We start from the raw sequence: 21,499 nt of genomic DNA on the forward strand, positions 1-21,499 counted from the left end.
TCAATATTGAATAAAAAAAATGGATGATGCGAGCTTCCATTCTAAAGACTCTTTCTCTCTGGCTGAAAGGCTCTCGCAGTAGTTGTTTTGTAAGGGCGCGTGAGAAAACAGTGAAAGGGTATTGAGCTAGAATGCTTATACAGGGAAAGGGGCTTCTAGATAATTAGAAGGGCTCGCTTGAGAGAGTGTCAAGCATTGTTCGTCGTGCTAGATCTGCTACTGTAGTTCCCTGGTAAAGGAAACCTTCTTTCTCTTGCATTCGGGCTTACTAAACGACCGGATAATCAGCTAGATCGATTCCAAACATGTGATTAGTAGCTGATTCAGTAAAAAGAACTCTTCTTATATGATGATATCTGCACTGTAGTGAATTCAATGGCCTCGGTTGGCACATTCTTTACTTGAAAAGAGAGAACTAAAGGTCCGTTTGGAAAGTAGGAAAATGATTTCTAAAAAATGTTTTATGGAAAATGAGTCATTTTCCGGAGAATAGTTTCATTTCCAGTGTTTGAATGTATTATGGAAAACTATCTTTGTGTGTTTGGTTCATTTTCTGGAAAATGGATAGAATTGTATAATTAAACATTGTAATTGTTTTATTTAAAATGTAAAAAATTATAATAGTTATTAAAATAATGGTATTTAATAAAAAATAAAATTTATACAAAAATAAAATAAAAAAAATTGTAGCAATGGTTTTCGGCGGTTTTCCCACCTTCTTGGTCCATGGTCATGGGTGATATGGCTTGGTTGTGGTCGAAAACATGTGAAACAACTATTCTGGAGATTCCGCAAAATGACTTATGGAAAAAAATTCCGTAAGTCATTTTTCAGAAAAATGAACTGATTTTCCTTGGTCAACGGAAAACATTTTCCGTTGACCACATTTTTCGGACGTTGCCAAACACAGAAAACTCGGAAAACATTTTCCGGAAGTCATTTTACAGGTTACCAAACGCACCATAAACTAAGAAGATGGGCCTTGAGCCTGCTGCTTCACCTTGACTTGATTCAGGTTAGTTTAAGTCAAAGTAAGGACTTTGCTTTGCCGGGGAATCTGTGAGACGTTCTCACACAAGTTGTTATATAAATAAATATTTTATTAATTTTCATGTTATAATAAAATTTCTAATTGTTTAAAGATAAAATGATTTTAAAATTAATTAGTATTAATTATGTTTGCAATTAGTTAATTAAACAATCAGTATAAATAAATACAGTAAAAAGAATGACTAAATGCGTGAAACATGGTTTATATATTACTCCCTCTGTCCCATTTTACTTGTCCTATTTACTATTCATTGGTCAAACTAACTCTTTCTTCTTTGCTCATTTTCTTTAGTAATTTTTTATTATTTTTAAATTTAATTTTTTTTGTGTTTAATAGTACTTTTAATGTAGTTTCTAAATATATAAATTTTATATATTAATGCTAAACTTAATATTATGAAAATTTGGATTAAAAATTACTTCAGTCAAACCTAGTTAAACGAAGCAGACAACCATTTTGGACGGAGGTAGTATATAATAATGGACTAAAATCAAGAAGAAAGTTGAGCTTAGGTCCACGTTATAACAGCTCACGCAGTCAATACTGTTCCCACTTTCCAATTTCCATTTTGTGAATTGGACGAGCACGAGCCAAATAAGTCCTGCTGATAATGGACCCTAATTTCGCCGGAAAACCCTTTTCTGCACCCTACATAGCCGCCCGGGCCGACCTTGATCAGATGCCCGACACCCCAACACGCGGGACCCGACACCGTCGGGTCCAGTCCGAGACCTTCTTCCGCTTTCCGGACTTCGATGACGACATGCTCATCGACGGCGTAGTTTCCGACTTCAACTTCGACAACCCCGCCGCTCCTCCCCTCCCCCAGTCTCCTGACACCTCTGTGCAGCCAGCCAACTCGGCCGACTCTTCCTCAACCGGGCCGGGTTTCAACCCCAAATCACATGCCCACTTCCGGAGTCTCTCTGTTGACTCTGATTTCTTCGATGGACTCGAATTCGGTGCTACGTCAGCTGCTGACGCCGCGACTCCGACCTTGACGGAGAAGAAGGCGCTGGGCTCTGGCCCACGCCATAGACATAGCAATTCTATGGATGGTTCTTTCCCAACAACAGTTGAGATCGACTCTATCTCTGCCAGAAAGGCGACGGGAGCTGATAGACTTGCCGAGCTCGCCTTGATTGACCCCAAGAGAGCTAAAAGGTTAATTTACTTTTTTTTTTTTTGCAACTTATTTTTCGCTAATTACAAATTTCTCATTCGTTTGGTTTGATGAATTGGATTGAATTAGAAATGAGCTGGCTATTTTTTGGCCCTTCGTTCTTTGAAGTTCCTATGAATTAGTGGGAGAGTGGCCGAAAAGGTAGTTGCAGTTAGGTGTTATGAGCAAGTTTAGCAACCTATTTTTAATGCGAACATAGAATCTGCATACCTTCCAATAATATCTTTTGAGTAGTCTAAAATAGCATTTGCAAAGATATATGGCATACTATTTAGTAAATCTGTTAAAATCTCCTTTGAGCAAAGGGTAGGAAATACTGAAAGAGAGATTGAAGATGGTGACTAGTGAAACTACAATATGTATGTTGAATATGAAGTGATTTAGTGCTAAAAGATTTAATCGGGAACCAGACAATCAGGAAATGAGGGATTAAGAATGATAAGGTGGATTACTAATAGAAACGATAACAATGTGATGAATTAATGATTAAGTTGTGCTAAAAGATTTAACTGGAAACGAGGATTTAAGAAAGATAAGGAGGATTATTAATGGAAATGATAACAATGTGATGACTTAATAATGTCATGTACTTGTATTTAGGATTAAATTTGTTGGGTTTTAAAAATACAAACTTCGGATTGGAAAGAAATAAGTATACTGTAGTATGCCAATTGAAAAATTTAAGCTACATTCTTTGTTATACAAAATTTTAGGAATTAAGAAGTAAAATGGAAATATAGTCTGCTGGTCGAACCAATAAAGAATAAAGTGAATTAATAGATTTATGTACTATGTACCCAACTGATTTAACTTTCTATGCAATATGTAGGATTCTTGCAAATAGACAATCTGCAGCTCGCTCTAAGGAGCGCAAAGTTCGTTACACCAGTGAGCTGGAGAAGAAAGTCCAGACCCTACAGACTGAAGCAACTACTCTTTCTGCACAAATTACACTGCTTCAGGTATAATTTTAGACATACCTTATACTCTATATGTAGTTATGTACCATCCCTGAAGTCGGGGATAGGCTGATAGCCTTGGACTGTATAATATCATTGATATGTATGTATGTTTAAGTACATGCTCTATTCAATTACAGCTTGATCTGGATTAGATTTCTATGATAATTTATTTCCTTGCTATGAGCCTACTAGTTATTTCAGCATAACATGGAGTGATTTTTCTGTATCTCTTTTCTCTTGGTTTTTATATGGGCTGGTGATTTTCCAAGTCTCTATATAATTATTAAAAAATATATTGAAATGACCTTTCATATTTGTATGAACTTCAAGCATGCACCAAACACGGCTTTTGAGTTTGTCTACCTTAGATATCTATGGTAGGCACGGTACAAGCAGCAGTGGTCTCATGGACCTGGACTTTTTATCCTTAAATAAAACTACAATACTACATTAAATTAGCTCACTAGTTCTAAACAATGATATTGAAGAGAGAAGTTAGATAAAATTGTTTATAGCTTAGAGAATTCGTAAATTGAGTTTAGGCTAGAATAGTTAGACTGTCCTAAGACAAATAATTTATTTTGATGTTTCGACTGGTGGTGCAGAGAGACACTTCTGGACTGACTGCTGAGAACAAAGAACTCAAATTGCGTTTACAAGCTTTGGAACAGCAAGCTCATCTAAGAGATGGTATTCCTACTCTTAACTACTATGTCAGTTTCATTGACTTGATCCAATAGTAGTTAACTGCACACATGGAGCCCCCATTCCCCCAATTGCCTATGTACAGCATGACAAATCTCTGGAATAGTGACTTAGTCCATATTTTAAAGGCTTCTTGTGCCCTTCAAATCCACTTCTATGGTGCCAATTTATTCAATCACCCATGGCCATGGGCTCCCCCCTCCCAGCCTCCCCTGGAGATTAAATGTTATTATGAAAAATTGATATATTTGTGTGTGGATGTCAGCTCTGAATGAAACTCTGAGGGATGAATTGCAACGGCTTAAGCTTGAAGCTGGGGAAATTCAAGCCACTGGAGGAAACAACTTCAATCGAGGGCCACAACCTCGACTCCCTCCACAACCACAAACCTTTGTTCACCATGGCAATCATCATCACCAACAAATACAGCAGCAGCAGCAGCAGCAACTTCAGAGGCCTGATTCCACTGCAAGTAGGCCAAGTCTCAGTGGGCAGGCCATGCCTAGCTTCCAAAATTTCAGTCAGAGAGCTGGATAAGCACATATCAAAGACCAGGCGACAAGTAATTTACTTAGGATAGGCATTGTATATGTTTGTTGTGAAGGGCTTGGAAGAGTCCTGTTCTAATCAATCCTCTCTGTTACCTATACCAGTTGTATTATTGATGTTAAGAATAGAGATTGTAAAAACAACAGATGTAATTAACAGCCATTATGATGCATTTTTTACTGTAGACTTTGGTTTTAGTTGGTGCAATGATGTCACATGCTATTTACCTTGCGTATCCTGAGGCAGGTTTCCCTCCCTTTCACATTTATTCAGCTAACACCTGGATGGATGGTTGAGAATGCCAGAATTGTGCATTTGAGTGTGGTTTTGGAGAATGGCGTGAAGTATTTGGCCTACTCACTCTCTTGAAAATACATGTGCCTTGATCATATATTCAGCCTTAAAGTAGATAAATTTATAAACGGAAAATTAACATTGACTTATTGTAACTGAAACTTTGAAAGAGGTATCCAAGGGTAGAACATAATAATTTTCTTATTATAAGATTACCTCACCCGGAGTTAAATACGGTTATTTTTATATATTGTCTGGTGAGTGGTGAGTGGTGAGTAGTGGTGGAAGTAGAAATTAGCAATTACAGAGTGTACGCGAAAACCAGTCAGTCAACGATAAGTAGCAGTAGAGCATCACCATCCTATTTCCTATTTCCTATTTCCGGAGACACAACGCCACTCCGCTTTCAAATTGATTCTCTCTATCCGTCGGGAAATACCCAAATCGGCCGCCGTGCCTATGGATTCCTCTCCGCTGAATCGGCTGCCTCAAGACACCTTTCATCAGATCTTCACCCACCTACCCCTTCGCGACATCTTCATTTCCAGATGTGTCTGCAAAGCCTTCAACGCATCTCTCTCTTCTCCGCCTTTCCTCAACCTAATCGCCGCTCACCAACCGCCTCTCTCCCTCCTCGCACTCCGCCCCTCCCACCGCCACTCTCACGCCGGCGGATCTTCCTCCCCTTCCCTCCACGTTTTCGACACATCTCTCAATCACTGGTTCCGCTTCCCTCTCTCCTTCCTCCCTTTCCGCTCTCACTACCCAATTACTTCCTCCCACGGCCTCCTCTACCTCTGGGCCGAAAACCCTACCCACCCACCCCACAACCACAATACCAAGACTCTCGTCGTCTGTAACCCTCTCCTCCGCGATTACAAGGTCCTGCCTCAGCTTGGCTCCGCCTGGTGCCGCCACGGCTCCGTTTTAGTCGGGTCTCCCAATCAAGTCCTTGTGCTCACTGAGCTCGCCGCCATCTATTTCAGTTCCGCATCCGCTCCCAACAACTGGCAGAAATTTTCCTCCAACTTGCCGTCCAAGCCGCGGAGCCCTGTCTTGATCTCCGACACCATTCTTGCTCTCTGCGATGTCGGATCTCCGTGGCGATCTCAGTGGAAGCTGTTCAAGTCAACAATTAAGGATTTGCAGTTGACTCAGCAATGGACCCGCCTGGAAAAGCATGAATGGGGGGATATTTTCGACATCCTGAAACGACCTCGTTTGTTAGTGGGCGAGAAGAATAAGGTGTTAATGATTGGGGGATTGAAGATTTCTTACTCATTGCACAGCTCTTGTTCGACCATTTTGATTCTGAGGTTGGATTTGGAGAGCTTGGAATGGGAAGAGGCCGGGCGAATGCCGCCTGACATGTTTAAGCATTTCCAGGATTCTACAAAGTTCAAGGTATTTGGTGGAGGAAGCAGAGTTTGTTTCTCAGGGAAGAGGGTGGGAAGATTAGCTCTTTGGGAGGAACGTGAGAATGGAGAAGCAGATTGGCGGTGGATCACTGGAGTTCCAGGTAATGGTGATGGGCTTTATAGAGGGTTCATGTTCCAAGCTCGGCTTACCGCTTTGCCATAGAGCAGGAGGTGGAAACACCATTTGCTTGCTTAAATGGTAATTTTTTTTTTTTTTTTTTTTTTTTTTATAAATTTTCTGTTTTAATTAGTAATGGTATATTGGTTTTGGTGTGATAACAATGATGAACGATGAAAACTTTATTATATCACAGTAATTGGGGCAGAGGCCTTCTTGGTCCTTCTGAAGCAGATTTTAGATAAGGCCAAATGTTGTTGTATTATTATGTCTTTGTTTTTTGAATCCATTCCAAATGACAATTGAGAATTTTACTTTAATTATGTTATTTTTACAATTGTAAACACATGTAATCTGCTCTATATACATTTAATTTGTTCTCTTTTGTTCTGTGGTTAATACTTCAATCTGTGAAACTTTTGATTATTTTGTACTCCCTATGATTTTGATGATTTTATGAGCTCTTTCAATAAATATTCTCTATATTAGGTTGTTTCTCCCTAAGTTGAATGGAAAAGCTACTTTGCACCGAGTCTCGTAGCATTCTCCAAGTTAAATGTTCTTCTATGATCCCTTCATTGCTTGCAAAATTAGGAGCAGCGTTTCTCTGATAAATGCACTTGTAGACTTTGGCAGTTTGGCCTCAACAGTCATAATCTGATCAACTATTATTTGTCTTACCTTGAAGCTAGTTGCTTCTCGTTAGAATTCTGAGCAAACAGCATAGGTTTTCTACTGCATTGAGTGCTTTTGTCCATTTTTTTAATGTATAAGACAATAAAATGCTCCTTTTAGCTTATAGTTCGCACAAGTTATTCATTAGTAATGTTCTCTCTTCTCTGTGCTAATGATTGTTTGGTTTAATCTCTTTCTAGTAGTTTCCCGAAGGAGAGATTGGTTGGTAGTAGTGCTCCTATTAAATATATCAGTAATCTAGAGAAAAACACTTTCATCTGGATACTTGACTGATCTCTTGCATTCTCTGCTAGTAATTTGGATGAGTTGTTGACACAAGTTGCTAATAGAAACTCCAATCATCGATAGATATGTGAATGTAGTATGCAGTGCATAACATTCCTCTCGAAAAAACACTTCCTTCTAGATACTAACCAAGCAGTCTGAGTTCTTCAATTATGTGTCAATCATTTGGATGAATTGTAACATGTAACGCAACTTGCCTGACTTGTGAGAAGCACTCTGTTTCTTAATGTGATTTGCTTTAGGTGCTGTTGTGAGGCTGTTCTCTGAAGTTTCGCAAATCCTTCCAAATTATTAAACATGCATACATCCTAAATTTAGCCAGAATTTTAGTTGAAGTTGCTGCAAATACCTAAAAATTAGCAGATTTTATCCCTCTCCTACTTGCTCTCTTTTATAATTTCTATTCATCCTCCTCCTTTCTTGTTTTTGTTTTCTACTCTTTTTCATTATAGCAGAGGATCCCTCTACTGCTCCCTTGTGCTCTTTCTTACTTCCATTTTATGTTTGTTTTCTCCTGCAACTGCTAAGGGACATGAAACATAAACAGCTCTCATTTGTTATTCAGTCTTACTGTTTCAATAAAATTCCTGATTGAATCTTATTTCTGAATTTCTCCCCTCGTTTTCTTGTCCTTCCCATGAACATTAAGGTTACTTGAAATTGAACAATGGAAATATTTTAAATAATTTCTTAAGCATTGCAAAATGCAAACTGAATTTGCACAATTTTCTTGTTAAATCTCTGCCTTTCTAGTTTCTACTGCTCTTTTTTGTTGGTCTCCCGTTTTTTTTTTCCTCGAATGACGAGGGAGACCTACCGCCACTACCCGAGATGTGCACAATATAAACCCTGTTTTGTGATTTTAGCCAGCAAATGATCATAATGAGGTAAATCATCCTAGGTTACTCGTAATTGACCGGCTTAAATCAAGAAGATTGATAATTGAACTTGGAACATTATAATTACCAAACTAACACTCAGATCAACTTGGCTAGGGTCATCCTAACTTCCTGTTTTTAAGTCTGTGTTTTCTCTGAATCTCTTTCAATGTGTTATTCTCCAAATCTCTGGTTTTATAAGCCATAAGTTAGTCCTTCAATAAAGACCTTCAAACCCAAGCAAGTACCAAATTAATCAAAACCTTTTTCAGTCTAGACTCTAGAGTGCAATCCAACATGAGGAATCAGAAGCCAAGCCAGGATTCATTACATTTACATGCACAAGTAGTTTTTAGAGAAAACCATTACAGCATCAACAAGAAGAAAGCATACAATTGTCTGAATGACATACACACATCTAAACCAGATCCTCCTTTGACTGGTTCTGGCCCATTTTTATGCCTAATTGTATGTCTTCTCCGGTGGGCTTGCCATCAACTCCGACCATCTTCCCGGAGCCATCAGGGAAGGATTTCTTGTCACAGTAAATGGCATACAATATCAACTGCACTGCTCCTAAGCCACACCCAAAACCATTTGGTATCTGCAGTTCAAATTCCATCACAGTAAGAGCTGTTTCGTTTCTGATGTCTTCTTCATTATAAATATATTTTCAATGGAAGTACTTACAGCAACAAAGGGGTCCTTTCCCAGCAATCCAAAGATGAACCATGAAGTGCCACACAAGAACACAAACAGAGACAAGAAGAATGGCATGAACTCCACACTCTTTGTTTTAATCACTAGCCTCTGCACATAACAGAAGATACAGTGAATTTATGAGGTGTGCAAAATAAAGTAAACAGGGAAGAGGTGACAAGAGCTTACTATGATTGACAGAGGCGAGCCATACATAATAATGGAGAGGATTGTTGCCGCAACGCCACAGAAAAGCTTCCTGGTTCTTCCATGCAATGCAAGCAAGGAAACCAAAGCAACAGCAGCAAATACAAGAAGGGATAAGATGAAGATTGATCCTATCTTCTTCTTTGCCTTCTTTGGTGCAAATATAAGGAATATCAGCACATAAATGAACTCAATTACAGCACCAGTCCCATTGATTGTTGACACAAGCAAGTTGTTAGGTGACACAAAAGGCATACCATACCTATCGAATCGGTAAACGAAAAATCAGTGAATCAGAAATCTTCCTACAGAATAAGGGTTTGGCTGTATTGCTGCTAAAAGGACTAGCATCACTGTAATCTAAAGATTATCACACAACTTTCAAAATTTACAGCTGAGATTCTTGGGGAATCACAATCACTGCAGGTTGTAAAATAAAACACAAAAAATGGAAAAAAGATAATTTACAACCCCAAGTACTGGTAATCAGGTGGCAGATGCAATTTCAGAAAATGTCTGGGAATGCAACATATCAATTTATCAAAAGACTGAAGATCAAGAAGATGACAGACTTTGAAAATTAAAGTATGAATCTAATGGTAGAACTTGTGAGAAATTAAAGTAATCTTTGAAATTGTCATTATAACTATCATTTAGAAGCTACTTGAAGAGAGAACATAAGAAAAACCAGTTTCTTCATGAATACCAAGCAGAAAGCAAACAGTTGAGCATGGTCATGACATAGGGCAAGCCAGAGAATTGTTCAGTCGATTTTTTTGCGACGATCCTCTTAAATGTTATCCTGAAATTGTTCGAGGAAAAAAAAATATAGTATTAGAACTAGAACGCAACAAAGAAAACTCTAAACATGTAGAAGAGAGAAGAAAGAAAATTCTTGAAACTCACAATGGTGCCAGGAAGAGGAACAAAGCAGTGACATTTCCTGGGAACAAGAAAAGGAAATTAAATTACTAAAGAATAATAATGAAAAGAGAAAGAAAGGTTGAATTTTGATTTAGAAAACTCACCAAAGATCCCGAGCACAAAATGCAAAGTATTAACAACGTTACCCATGTCTGGTTCAGCGCACAATATTGAATCCGCGCGGATGTAGAAAAGAAGCCAAGAAGGGATTTTGAAGAAAACCCAGAAGAAGAAAGGGTCCAAGAACTGAAAGCAGAGTGGAAATTAAAATGAAATGAAAAGAAATGGGGTGAGTTGTGTCATAAAGAGAGCGTTTTGTAGTTGTACGTGAGAGAAGAGTAGGCAGAAAGGGTTATATATAGAAATGTACTGGAGTAAAACAGTCTCCCCTCCTCATAGTTAGCTGCGCTTTTTTGCGAGAGGTAAAATGCTTCGCTAAATTAAGCTTAAACTTTCTTGCTCTTGTCAGCTTCTTGATGGATCATCTTATCTGATCCCGTGCTCCGTCCTACTCTTTTATATATATATAACTCAAGTTCTTCACCAGATTATATCTTGGTCCCCATAAATTTTTTGAAAATTTAATTTACAAAATGCTAAATAAATTTGAGGCATAATATAATTTATCAACCTTGATCATTTGAAAATTTTGAAGATAAATTATTATCACGCTCTATATGTAAGTATTTATATGTTGCACGGATTGTTGAGTATATATAATATATAAACATAAATCTACGGTCCAACTATTAGTTTAAATTTTTAGTTGATACGGAACTCATTTTTCAATTTGATATTAGAATCCGTCCATACCAAAGGTCATGGGTTCGAATTTGCGTCACCTCATAAATGAGACTATGATCCACTTGTGAAGAGGCGTGTTAAACATATAATATATAAAGGGAGAATGACACTTTTGACCCCTCAATTGTTTTATTTTTAGAAATTTGGCCCCTATCAATTGATTTGAACAAACTTAGTCCTTCAATTGTCCATAATATATTAAATTTAGTCCCTAATTTAATATAATTATAAATTTTATTAATAATTTTATTTTCAGGGTTATATTTGTCAATTACTCTCCAACTGCATTCTCTCTCCTCTTAAAATTTTACGCCATCTTCATCTTCGGGTTAACTCATCGGCGAATATGTATACCTCGTTTGACAATTTCAATAAAATTTTCATTAAAAAATATTGATTGATTTCTTCTTTTGGAGACAAGAAGGTTGTGGTAAGATTTCTTCTTTTGGATCCCATTTGCTATTATGTCATGATGTTGCACATTAATTTCAATAAAATTTTCATTAAAAAATATTGACTGATTTTGATTGTTTGAGTTAGGGTTCTTGCAATTCAAATGTTTAATGTAGATGGCTGACATTTATGAGAAGAGAGAATGAAGTTGGAGAGTAATTGACAAATATAACTTCATAAAAAAATTATTAACAATGTTTCTAATTATATAAAATAAGGGACTAAATGTGGTATATTATGGATAATTGAATGACTAAGTTTGTTCAAATCAATTGACAGGGGTCAAATTTTCAAAAGTAAAACAATTGAGGGGCCTCGTTTTCCCATATATAAAACATAAATGTTTACATGATTATGATCAAATAGTAATTGAGGGATAATCATTCACAAAAATGGAAATATTTCATGTGCTGCCCAACGTTGACACCTATTATAATTAAAATTTATTAATTTATTTTAGGGATTATTGACAAAAATGAAAATATTTCATGTGCAGCCAAATTGAAAATGCGTTACAGACACCTATTATAATTAGGTACAAACCCAAACTCAAGAACTTAGCTTCTAACACACAAATGCACCAAAAATTTTGTAGCATGAATTAATTATTTGTGTCCTAAGAATTAGGCAAGGGTTGTGATCTGGTGAAAAGGGTGGTGGGAGTTTGATGCAAATTAAATTGTGTCCAAAGAAAAAAATTAAATTGTGTCCATGAGCATGAATTGGTGATCTCCTTTTTGATGAAAAAGAAGATGAGAGGGGCCAGCTACGCTACAGCCTACACCATGCATGCATGATGCATGCGTACTGTCAACTCAAGCTTACACAACCAAAAAGGTATATATTGCCGTATGAATAGGGAGGCAGTTACATAATAATTTGCTCATCGCACCAAACTGCTTATATTTCTTTTCTAGAGATAGACGGTGTATACTTGTCTAAAAAGGTCGAAAACTTTTCCCCATAAAACCTCACATCTCGACCCAACAAGGTAGTGAAAGCATAAATCATAATGAATTCAATGATCATACCATGACGGCATGACCTAACAAAATAGCGAATGCCTAAATTATCATTACTCAACGGCTCATTAAGTGGGAGGACCAATGCTTATGCATTAGTTACTTTGTTAACGGTAAACCGGGACACCGAGTGCCACTCCAACAATATCTGTTTTTATTTAATCATGATATATATATATATATATATATATATATATATATATATATATATTTTGTACGAGCGATGCGCGAAAATTTATGCCAATATTAAAACATTAATAAATATAAATGATTAAAAATTATAATTCGAATTATATATGCACAAATAATATATATATATATATATGTATATATATATATATATGTATATTTTATACACACACATATGATTTACAATTCATAAAAATTTAATTAAAATATAAATAACCATTAAATTAATTATATAATGATTTTAATAAAATGATAATTAAAGAATAGGAAAAAGATATGGTAGATATAGGTGTATGGTAATAATGATGTAGTTAAAAGTAACAGTGTTATAACGGTGTAAGGGTAATTTTGTATAATAAGAATGTAGTAGGGATAATTTTGTCTAATAACATTTAAGTGTACAACATTTAAAGTACAATGTATACATTTATTAGCATACAAAAGGAGGGACATAAATCAAGGATATAACATTGATTGAGACTTATTAAGTTTTTAGATATATATATATATATATATATATTATGAATGAGTTAATTAGAAATACACTATGTGCTAAAGACCTTGTGATCTAGTGGTACCCGGTGTCCCGATTAACACTCTCACATGGATGATGTGAGTGGGTTCGAGCCAAAGAAATACACTATGTTTACAAAAATTTATCCCAAAAAAAATCATGATTAAAACATAACCTAGTTATCTCTAACCAATTAAAAAAAATGAAAGCTTCAGTGACGGTTAAAACCGTTAAAATATGGTGACAATCAGTTGGGGAGGCTTGACTAGCTGGTATGAGAGATGAAAGGCAAATTTGAAAGAATGAGATGACGGGCAGAGTGTTTAGTGAAGCTCACGAATTTCTACACAATCCTCACTTTCGAAATCAGAAAAAACTCCGGACTTACCAACTCGAACTTCCCGAACAAAGCCGAGATTTTTTCCCTTCCAAAAACGCCGCAACGCCATCATTAAATTGGTCGTACCATATACGGAACTGCGTGTCCCAAGGGAATTTTAAAGAAGCCCTTTGGATCTATGCCCGAAACCGCGGTACCCGAAGCATAATACTAGGTGCTGTACCCATAGTGCTCAAAGCTTGTGCCTCCCTTTCTATGGTTATTCCTGGCAAGGCTTTACACGCTGAATGCGTGAAGTCAGGGGTGGAATTTGATGTGATGGTGGGTACTGCATTGGTTGACTTGTATGGAAAATGTGGAGATGTTGTGAGTTCGCGCCAGGTGTTTGATGATATGCCTAAGAGAAACGTGATTACGTGGAATGCAATGATCGGTGGGTATATGAAGAATGGGGACACAAATTCTGCATTGCTAGTGTTTGAAAGTATGCCAGAGAGAACTTCAGTAACGTGGAATGAAATGATCGATGGGTATGGGAGAAATGGGGACTTAGTGATGGCGAAGCAGTTATTTGATAAGGTTCCAGATGAGTTGAGAAATGTGGTGACTTGGACTGTGATGGTTGATGGTTATGCTAGCTGTGGGGAGATGGATGCTGCAAGGGAAGTGTTTGAGGGGATGCCGAGAAGGAACTTTTATGTCTGGTCATCCATGGTATCAGGGTATTTCAAGAAGGGTGATATTAAGAATGCTAAAGCTATTTTTGAGAGGATGACTTCAAAGAATTTGGTGAATTGGAATTCACTGATTTCTGGGTACACACAAAATGGGTTGTGTGAGGAAGCTTTAGAAGCCTTCAGAACAATGCAGGATGAAGGGTTTGAGCCAGATGAGGTTACAATGGCGAGCGCTTTATCAGCTTGTGCTCAGCTGTCGTTATTGGATGTTGGCAAGGAAATACACGAGATGATTGTTCAGAAGGGGGTTAAAGCAAACCAGTTTGTTCTGAATGGATTGGTTGACATGTATGCAAAGTGTGGCGATTTGAGCAATGCCAGATTGATCTTTGAGGGAATGCCACATAAAAACGATGCAACTTGGAATTCTATGATCTCTGGTTTTGCCATTCATGGTCAACCTGAGGAGGCCATTGAACTTTTTAGAAGAATGGAGAACTCTGGTGTGACTCCTAACGAGATAACGTTCCTTTCAGTCCTATCAGCTTGTGCACACTGTGGGTGTGTAGAAGAAGGCATGGAAATTTTCTATAAGATGGAGAAGTATGGGTTAATGGCAAACATCAAGCATTATGGTTGTCTAGTTGACCTTTTAGGAAGGGCAGGAAGGTTACAGGAGGCTCTTGATTTGATCAAGGGGATGCCTATAAGCCCAAATGCCACTGTTTTTGGGTCTCTGCTTGGAGCATGCCGAATTCACGGCAACATGGATATGGCAGAATGTGTGCTTGAAGAGGTTGAGAAATTGAACTCCAACAACAGTCGCTCTTGTGATGATTTACATTATGTGCTGCTGTCTAATATTTATGCCGCCTCTGAACGATGGGAGAAAGCTCAACAGACAAGGCTTTCCTTGTCAAATAAAGGGTCTCAAAAGATGCCTGGGTGCAGTTTAGTCATGCTTGAAGGCCCTTACTAGAGTATATTTCTCCCCAATGAAGTCTATGGTGGCCTGTGAACAATATGGATCACAGTACAAACAAAATTGAGTCTATCACTGAAGTAATTCCCGGATCCTTTGTCTCTATTTGAGTCTAATCACCCCCTTTTTAACAAAATCCTCCCCCACTATATGTAACGGATGGCAGTATGCCACAGACTAAAGCTTTGTCCGGCATTCATCCGTTAAAGCACCCACAGAGATACCATCCACAGTTTTGATGTGACATCATTCTTCCTGCACTCCCCTATATATCCTACCTTAGCTCATGAAGATAGATAGATAGATAGAGAGAGAGAGAGAGAGAGAGAGAATGGGTATGGTGAGAAAATGGTTCAGAAGGTTGAAGAAGATGTTGAAAGCAAAGGGCAAGAGATCAGCAGAAGCAGAAGAAACTGCTTCTTCAGCTTCACCTCCTGCTGCAGCAGCAGCTCAGGATGATAAGCTATTTCTCCCACCCAGAGCCAGCAGAAGCACTCAAGCTACAACTGAACTTTGTGATGATCATCCAGCTACAGCCTTGTCAAATTGATGCCCAGCATTTCTCTTAAAAAGTAATAATATCTGTATTTTGAGTAGTTTCTTCTTGTTCTTCCTTGGTGCAATTTCTGTACTTTCTATTATGATCTAGTGTATGTTTTCCCTTTCATTTCTCTTCTCCGGTGGTCTAAATCGTGATGCCAGTGTTTCCATATCATTCTATACTCTGAATTTGGACATATACAAATAAAATTAAGTGATGACTGTTTCTATTACAAATGGAAATTATACAAGGAAAAAAATTTACAGTATTTACTATTACAGAAAAAATAGAAGCACAAATATTGCAGTAAAGAGTAGGTCACAAGAACTGTTTCAATAACATAATCTCAAGGTAGAGGCATTGGTGGTTTCCATTTGTTGAATCCCACCAAATCTCTGTTCACTATTGTTCTATTATGAAGCCAGAATGTTTCTGTGGATTGATGGAATTGCCTCACTTTCCTCTGGAGTTCCCAAATGATTCCATTAAATGCAGAACAAGTATCGGGTGCAGGAGAATAAGCCCATAAACACCTCACTTTTCTACCCCTGGCTATCATCTCCTCAATTTCCCTATCTGTGAAACAAATAACAAGGTACTTATAACCATATCGACATTAATCAGGAATGTCAATGTGGAATGTAATAACAAAGTGCAGTAGGCTGACCAGGTATTGACTCTAGGTACTCCAAAAGTTCAGTGCCTATCCGAGAGGATGGCCATTTGATTGATATCTGGGTGTAGTCGATGACATTCTGAAATGGCATTTCTATTTGATCTGATAAGATGACTGGAACACACTCCTGTTTGGCATAACAAGTAGCTTAAATGATAAGTGAGAAATTCATATATGCTGAAAGATGTATCGATGATTAGGAGTGAGAATATGATACCACAAAAAAGGACTCATAAAACCGAAGAGTCCATGATGATTCACCGCGTGGAGCAAGGCAGAACTTGGCATTGCGGAGATGTTGAAAATATTGCACTCGTCCAAGTTTATCAGGACCACTGAATTTCAACTCTGGAGATTCCAACTGCAGAAAAAAATTAAAAATGCTATCTTTGGGGAAATATTATCATTAATGGTATCAATTTTGGCTTAAGTAATTATTTTGACATTGCATGCACATAACCATAAAATAAAAAATTAGAATAGAAGCATTAGATCATTCAGTGTTTCACACTTCTAATTGATAGCTCAATTATTCATCACAAGGATAAGTTTTGCTTCTCCAAACTAGCACTTTCAGATACAAAAATCTTCATTTTAGGTGTTTGTTGACTTGTAATAACAATATCAAAAGCAACATTCCATTGTCATTTATAAATCTCTATACAAGAACATTAATCACTGTCTAGAAAATGTTTAGTACATCAGTCAAGTAAATATTTTACATCTGTTAGCAAGAATGTTGGCTGTATGTAGATTCTAATATAGCTGGAAAAGAAGACACACCTTTTCTGGGAATTGTTTTGCAAGTTTAATCAATTCAAGACGACCAGCCTTTCCTTGCGCTCGACCTAGAAAGTTAGCCAAGTACTTCCTTTTTGACAAAGGCAAAGGCTCAACAACCCTAGAGCCATGAGCAGTCATCCCATCATCAACATTTCCAGGGATGATAATATCTTTCCACGTATTGAAAGCACTAGTGTCTCGTTTATCTGTTCGATCACCCTGTATCATACACAAAAACCTATTTCTCAACATGGAACAATGAGCACTGTAGAATTCCATGAAAGTTTACATACACATCATGAAAGCAAGGCTTTCCATATAAAGCTTTTAAAAACTGTTTATTTGGAAAAATGAATAATCAATAGTGTCAAAACATCTTGATGCTTCCAGATATGAAAAATTAAAAAGGCTCAGGTAAGATTCAAATAGATCTGGTGTATTTTTACACAACCAGAGAAGGAAATGGTCCATATGTGTATATATGAGTGTGCAGGCATAGCACTCTATGATAAAGATGTAACATTTGAGAGACTCTACTCATGCTGAACTGATGATACAACTCAAGTATTTAGACTTGATATGCGAGGCAAAAGTGTAATTAAGAAGTGGACAAAAGAAAAGGAAAGAAGAAAAACCATGCAAACAGATGAAGCATTATTGAAAGCCAAGGAGTGGTAGTGGCCATCCCTCATCACAGGATGTCTTGTATCATATATTCTATTGGATTGCTCCTCTATTTGTTTTCATTTTGAAATAAGACCAACCTAAAAAGTTTTGCAAACAGTATATGCAGACATTTGCTTTGGATTACTTTAGCTTTCTCATTCATAGATTTTCTAGTCACATGAACTGAAATGGCACTAATATTTCTAGCAGCCTATTCCGACTTGTTGGAAGAACCTAGAGTTTACCATCTTTCTACTACAATAGTGGACAGCATAACTCCACCCCTTGTGATATAGGTGTGTGCTATGAACTATGAAGCAACAGATACCCACAATTCTTGAGATGAATTCCATTAAGTAATAAACTATAACTAAAATGCCTTCGATTCATAAGGAATTCACATGCTATCTACCAGCCATCCAGCTCAAGGGTAATCAAATTAAGCCAAAAACAAATATGGAAAGAATGAAAGTAAAACCAAAAAGCAATGCTTTTAAGAAGATAGATTGTACCTCAGGAGTAAGAATGATAGAACGATTCAAGTATGTTGCCCAGGACTTGAACAGATGAGCTCCAGCCCCACTGCAATTGGTCAAAAGCATAAATGTGTTACAAATGACTAATAGGGCTAATTGTGTCCACACTCCAGCCCAATCACATAGAATCCAACTTCAAGAAAACTGGTGCATTAAAGATCTTTGGCATCTTAACTTAAATTCTTGACTTCTAGCCTTCTAAGCCAAGCAGCATCCTATAATCATGACTTATAGTAGAATTTGTACTGTCAACATCAGGAGTGTAATGCAATTATGACTAAGCCACCATTTCACCTCTCACACATGATGTGGTATTTTTGTCTCAATAACATCTTCCCATAAACAAGCTCATTTATGTCTCTCATATAAGTGTATCAAAAATTGCTAAAGGGTTATTACCTTGGGAAAACAAATATGTGGTTACGGCCTCCAGATAACCTGAAATATGGCATTTGACTTAATACCTGAAAGTAAAAGGTGCCAAAGAAAAATTAAAAAAACAAAATCACATTTTACATCATTGAAATGGAATGCTGAAATGACAATACCAAGAGATATTCATGGTCAATAGATCTCCATTCACAACAAGAAGTTGTTATAATTCAAAAATCACCAGTACCAAACCAAAGTTTGCCTAGTCAGTAAATTACAGCCAGATTTAAGATTCTGAGACATTACTACCTTCACGTAGGTTTGATTTATTTCTTTATCGTTCAAGCCACCCATCATCCGGACACATTTAACATAACTTGGCACAAAGAACAAGTCTGCTTCCTCTTTCCCCCTAGTCCGAAATCTTGATTGCAAGAGCATCCTGTGTATCTTAACCTACTCAGTGTAATAAAAATAAATTAAAAATAGGAAAAAGAAAACAAAGAAGCACAGTAGTAATTCGAAACACCAAAAGCATATGAAGCAGGTAAGGAATAAAAATTCGTAACCCAAAACAAAACTTACACAATCTTTAGCATTCTAGATATAACTTCCCCAATGTGGAAGAACTACGGGAAGAAACTTTCGGGTGGGGTAATGATAACAAGAAATATCTAACATGGCCTCCACAATACTTTTCATTTTGTTTAGACTGAATTGGGAACACCAAGTTAAAAATTTTCAGTTGATAACTTGGTTGTCACGTTAACGAGTGGAGACAGTGCATAAAGGCTCAGGCACTAAGAAAGCAAATAAGCTTGCTCATTTTAGATCAATTTTCTATATTACAACCATAATAAATCATTAATCACACATTGGCCACTTTTAACATGCTTAAAGCGAGCTTACCAAATTAGCTGAAAGCTTAATAAGAAGTTACCTGAGTGCCCCATTGGCCTTTTAGACAGGAATCAGACGAAATCTTCCCTTCCCGGCCATACAATAGCAAATTGAGACCATCAATCTCGCGCTCATCGTAGACGTAGATTTTGAGGGAAAGGTGGGTCCCGTAGCCGCGTTGGGGCCAGGTCATGGACCCCGTATCGGAGAAGCGTACGACGCCGTTCGCGGATCCATGGTCGTCAGTTGGGTAGTAAGTGGAAAAGGAGGAGCAGGGGTTGAGGGACTGATCGAAGAGACGAGTGAGGAAGAAAGTGAGAATGACTAAGGCTAGGGCGCCGATCTGGTGAGTGCGGGTGCAGGGCGTGGCGGCGGAGTGGTGGTGTGCCGCTGAGCCAAACAGCCTGCTGCTCTTGCTGCTCATTGTTGCGATGAGAATCAGATACGGTGAGAGCGCAAGGCTGATGACGAAAGGATAAACGACGACGCATTTGCTATTCTTATTTTTTGGGGTGTTCGTTACAATATTTCCAAAAAATATGACTCATTTTATTTCAATAATATATAAGCACTAACAAAAAATAAGAATAATATTTCCAATTTGACAAGAAAATATAGCAATAAACCAACAATAGCAAAAATAAAATAAAATAAAATAAAATAAATTCATCTGTTGTGATAATGCCGCAATACTCAGATAACTAATAGTAGCATTAATTCTATTGATTTTTTAAAATAGGATATTATATTGCAAACGGTCATTCGGGATGATCGGTCAAGAAAATTATATGTAAATGTTCTGATTCACTATTGTTTAGCATTAATCTTTACTTTTAGTTTTATACTTATTTGTCATGTAAAACGTTCTTTGAATTTGATAGCTCATTCTGATCTGGTAGCTCGTGGGATTGGCAATGTAAATTGTTGGTCCTAAAATTAAAGTCTTCTTCACCTATATTTATGTTTCATATTTTTTTGGGGTCGTGGTTAGTTAAAGTTTGCTGGGTTTGATTTTGACAGATCTAGACAACTTAGCTCATATTGTAAAAGCTCTCGCTCTTGCCTAGAGACACTATTACATTTAGAAGACCAATAATTGTTTGTCGAATGATATTCCTGACAAATAATTGTGTATATATATATTAATAAAACTAGTAAATTGAAAAAAAAATGTAGAAATACAAACCGATTTTATTATTCTTCACGAATAATACAAAGTGTTCCGTTATAATGATACAACATATTAGAGCTTAAAGTATACATTCACACGCTTAGCTGACCACCAAATTGAATTAATGGTGATCGTATAAATAAAAAGAAATATAAAAATACAAAGCACTAAAAATATAAGATGATTTTATTGTTCTTCAATCTTCAGGAATGAAACAAATTGTAATCAAACAACACATCAAATCTTGAATTCTCTCTTAGTGCACAGCTTAAAGTACACATTCATACGATTAGCAGACCGGCCACCAAGCTAAGTGGAATGAAGAGTGATCATATATATAAATCAAAGAAATGAATTTCATAGGAATTTAATATAATTATATAATGAAGTGGATTGAGTATTTGGATAATATAATTCACGTAATGCATGCATGAAAAGAATCACGTACGTCTTAGTGGGGATGAATTGAAGGAGCTGAGGTGGAGATGGAGTTTTAGTAGATGGGAGGTGGGGGTGGTGGGGACTTGTATACGTATGGGTTTACAGGTGGGGGAGGAGACTTGTAGACGTAGGGATTATGCGGTGGCGGAGACCAGTATACCGGATGTGGTTTTGGTGGAGATGGAGATGGAGATGGATGACACACACAAGGAGGGTTATACGGTTGTGCTGGGGCTGGGGGGGATTTGTAAACTGGCGGCGGTAGCGGAGGAGACTTGTAGTGGTAAACCGGCGGCGGAGAGTTGTAGTTGTAAACCGGAGGGTGTTTAGGATAAGGATGTTCGGGTAGCGGTTTAGGATAAGGATGCTCGGGTAGCGGTGGCAGTTCCGGTGGCTCCTGGAACCAACCCGGACGTTTTGGAGAAGAATATTCAGGGTGTGCGGAACACAATGAAGAGTAGGC

At 37.4% G+C, this 21,499-nt stretch overlaps 5 protein-coding genes across 5 annotated transcripts; 3 read left to right on the top strand and 2 right to left on the bottom strand.

The window, feature by feature from the left end:
* The first annotated feature begins 1,595 nt into the window (after positions 1 to 1,595).
* LOC116014769 (transcription factor VIP1-like) lies at positions 1,596 to 4,657 on the top strand. Its single transcript, XM_031254721.1, has 4 exons — positions 1,596 to 2,215; positions 3,064 to 3,196; positions 3,802 to 3,886; positions 4,167 to 4,657. The coding sequence occupies exons 1-4, from the start codon at positions 1,662 to 1,664 to the stop codon at positions 4,436 to 4,438; spliced, it is 1,044 nt and encodes a 347-aa protein (XP_031110581.1). The 5' UTR covers positions 1,596 to 1,661; the 3' UTR covers positions 4,439 to 4,657.
* Positions 4,658 to 5,021: 364 nt separating this feature from the next.
* On the top strand, positions 5,022 to 6,679 carry LOC116017494 (SKP1-interacting partner 15). The gene has a single exon (XM_031258092.1). It carries the CDS (start codon positions 5,204 to 5,206, stop codon positions 6,323 to 6,325), a length of 1,122 nt encoding a protein of 373 aa, XP_031113952.1. The 5' UTR covers positions 5,022 to 5,203; the 3' UTR covers positions 6,326 to 6,679.
* Positions 6,680 to 8,374: 1,695 nt separating this feature from the next.
* LOC115996038 (bidirectional sugar transporter SWEET1-like) lies at positions 8,375 to 10,429 on the bottom strand. The gene is made up of 6 exons (XM_031235185.1): positions 10,074 to 10,429; positions 9,952 to 9,988; positions 9,752 to 9,847; positions 9,028 to 9,307; positions 8,830 to 8,949; positions 8,375 to 8,743 (listed from the first exon to the last, which is right to left on the bottom strand). Exons 1-6 carry the CDS (start codon positions 10,117 to 10,119, stop codon positions 8,558 to 8,560), a joined length of 765 nt encoding a protein of 254 aa, XP_031091045.1. The 5' UTR covers positions 10,120 to 10,429; the 3' UTR covers positions 8,375 to 8,557.
* A 2,784-nt stretch (positions 10,430 to 13,213) lies between these two features.
* LOC116000142 (pentatricopeptide repeat-containing protein At3g21470) lies at positions 13,214 to 15,623 on the top strand. The gene has a single exon (XM_031240178.1). The coding sequence runs from the start codon at positions 13,259 to 13,261 to the stop codon at positions 14,945 to 14,947; it is 1,689 nt and encodes a 562-aa protein (XP_031096038.1). The 5' UTR covers positions 13,214 to 13,258; the 3' UTR covers positions 14,948 to 15,623.
* Positions 15,624 to 15,689: 66 nt separating this feature from the next.
* LOC116000151 (probable glucuronoxylan glucuronosyltransferase F8H) lies at positions 15,690 to 19,926 on the bottom strand. The gene is made up of 8 exons (XM_031240188.1): positions 19,465 to 19,926; positions 18,834 to 18,980; positions 18,552 to 18,616; positions 18,129 to 18,198; positions 16,951 to 17,169; positions 16,385 to 16,528; positions 16,159 to 16,294; positions 15,690 to 16,067 (listed from the first exon to the last, which is right to left on the bottom strand). The coding sequence occupies exons 1-8, from the start codon at positions 19,846 to 19,848 to the stop codon at positions 15,838 to 15,840; spliced, it is 1,395 nt and encodes a 464-aa protein (XP_031096048.1). The 5' UTR covers positions 19,849 to 19,926; the 3' UTR covers positions 15,690 to 15,837.
* Between the last annotated feature and the right edge of the window lie 1,573 nt (positions 19,927 to 21,499).

Source organism: Ipomoea triloba, chromosome 1 (genome assembly GCF_003576645.1).
Source record: "Ipomoea triloba cultivar NCNSP0323 chromosome 1, ASM357664v1".
Classification (NCBI taxonomy): Eukaryota; Viridiplantae; Streptophyta; class Magnoliopsida; order Solanales; family Convolvulaceae; genus Ipomoea; species Ipomoea triloba.